This window comes from Corticium candelabrum, chromosome 2, assembly GCF_963422355.1.
Source record: "Corticium candelabrum chromosome 2, ooCorCand1.1, whole genome shotgun sequence".
NCBI classification, from domain to species: Eukaryota; Metazoa; Porifera; class Homoscleromorpha; order Homosclerophorida; family Plakinidae; genus Corticium; species Corticium candelabrum.
The window spans coordinates 11,491,917-11,494,391 of NC_085086.1; the positions used below are offsets into that span (position 1 = coordinate 11,491,917).

General features: G+C 44.6%; 1 protein-coding gene across 1 annotated transcript in view; it reads right to left on the reverse strand.

Annotated features, from left to right (window-relative positions):
* LOC134176578 (uncharacterized) overlaps positions 1-2,202 on the reverse strand; it is a 7,970-nt gene extending 5,768 nt beyond the window's left edge. The window contains exon 1 of the mRNA XM_062643243.1: positions 1,722-2,202. Within this exon, the coding sequence (XP_062499227.1) occupies positions 1,722-2,081 (360 nt within the window). The 5' untranslated portion in view covers positions 2,082-2,202. The remainder of the gene's footprint in view (positions 1-1,721) is intronic.
* Positions 2,203-2,475: the final 273 nt, after the last annotated feature.

Below are 2,475 nucleotides of genomic sequence, written 5' to 3' on the forward strand. Positions count from 1 at the left end.
ACTTCAGGTAGTACTAGTTGTACACCGGATACCCCAAATACAAGCAAGCAGAGCCGTATATAGAGTCTAGTTCAAAGAATCCGCTATGTCCAGAAAGACGGATCTAATGAGCCTGCACAAAACAACTGTCAGAGTGTCGCAAGGTAGGCTTGTCAAGAGAAACGACTGGCAGGCAATCGTGAGAATTGGCCACAAATCATGAGATCATGAGACACGCCCATAAATCGTGAGAGTTGAGAGGTTTGTACTCTACAGAGACAATACTACCATTTATTAGCACCTTAATTAACAGTACCTGCCTATAGCATCTATTCCACATCCAGTATAAAAAGAAAAACAACACCCTCATGTAGATACTTAATTCTCCTGCGGATACAATTAGACATTTTCCAATCTAAACGTGGCAAAGGTTGGTGTACTTTAAAGACCAGAGATGCACATCAGTCACACTTCCAACAATCCAAAACCTTCCAACATGTCTAAGACTTGTAAACAAGTTAAAACATTCTCACAAAGTTGTAATGAGTACATTTATACCCCATTCACACGACCACAGTTCCAAACTGGGCCGAGCCGAGCCGAGCCGAGCCAGCCCGAGCTCGTAAAGCGAGCCAGCTCTTGTTCACACGACGTGTAGAAAAAAGTGAGCCAGCCACTATAGTAGGCGTGTTCCTTGGTGTGTACGCTAGCCATGTTGTTTGTAGAGACACTGCACATCCGTTCGTGAGTATCCCGTTTCCTTTCTTTGTTTCGCTAATTTGACTTAAACTTCCTTGTATCTAGCACAGCCTTTAATTTGAACCTGGATGCTGTCCTCACCCCATAATGCAATGAGGTACAAGGTCTTGTGCTCTGACCACGCCATTTTCATATGTATTGAGCATGCGTGGCCGTCAGCCTGGCTTGGCCCGCATTCACACGACGATTTGAAGCCGCGCTGACCCAGGCCTACCCGTGCTGGCACGGCAAGTTGTGGTGGGCCAGGCAAGCACGGCTCGATCTGCATTCACACGACGATTTCATTCAGCGCTGACCCGTGCCAGCCCGCGTCGGCCCGGCTAGGAGAGCTCGCGCGAGTACTCCTAGTAGACATGCTTTGCATTATGTCAAGAACCCAACCATTTCCATAGTATGTCACTACACCACAACATCAGATCTAAAGGATGTATAGTCAGTGACCACTGGAAAAGAAAAGAAGACAAAGTCTATGTGCAATTAAACCTAAAGCTCTATAGTTAAGTAGTTCAAGTCTAGTACATTTTCTCACTTGGAATGTTACACACATCAACTAACCAAACAACATCTAGTACACATTAGTACACACGTACTTAGAGAGTCAGAGCCAAATCATGAAATGTGACATACAACAAGCAAACAGCATTCAGTAGCACTCTCAAATCAATTTTCAAAATTTCAAAATTTAATAGTAACCTACAATTGAGCGCCATTGCGTAAGCAAATCACGTGAGTTGCATAACCTAGTCTCAGTTTGTACCTAATATTCTGACTATTCTTTTGAAGCGTGTACACACACACACACACACACACACACACACACACACACACACACACACACACACACACACACGCACGAACGCACGCACGCACGCACACACACACACACACGCACACACACACACACACACACACACACACACACACACACACACACACACACGTACGTACGTACGTACGTACGTAAGTTACACGAGCATAGGCACCTGCTGATTAGGTTCTGCTTGTTGAACGGTCTGCTGTTGCTGTCCTGTCTGCAGATTACTTGCAGGCTCAACTGCACAAACCACGCCTCCTCTCTTCATAACGTTTCTAGCGATATGCAACTGACCTGCTTCTTTGAGTACCTCGCAAAATCTATGAACAGCGTTTTCTTTGTATGGCAGGATATCGTAGAGCAGCATTCGCGCGCTGTCTTGCTCTGTAGAACATTGTCTTAGTTTGCGAGCTTCTTGCATAGTCACAAGATTACTGGCGACTGAATGTTCTAATAGCAACGACGGACGCAACTTTTCAACAAGTTCCACGATGTTGCGAGTAACGTATCGCTGATATTCATCCGACATAGTGAAACGGAAATGAAGACCGAAAGTCGATGTTGCAACAAAATCGTACGTCTAGAGTAAAGAAACAGTGCAGTGACAATGATCAACACGGTATTGCTGTCAGCGCTAGCAAATCCCCTCATTCGTTGATTCTAGGGACAAACAGACGACCTACTCAAACCAGAGCTGGAGTCAAACTGATGACGGGTACTTGCAGTTAGCGCGCGCTACATTTCTTACTACAGGAAGCTACTGTACAGAAAGAAAAAAAGAAAATCAAATCAAATAAGATCCCGGGTAATAGGCTTAATAGGCAAATTATGAGGTGCGACAAAGCCATGGGTTGTATATAATGTAGTACGTATCTATACACTGCAAACTATAACTCTCAATGTAAGCAATCAGTGATGCAGTG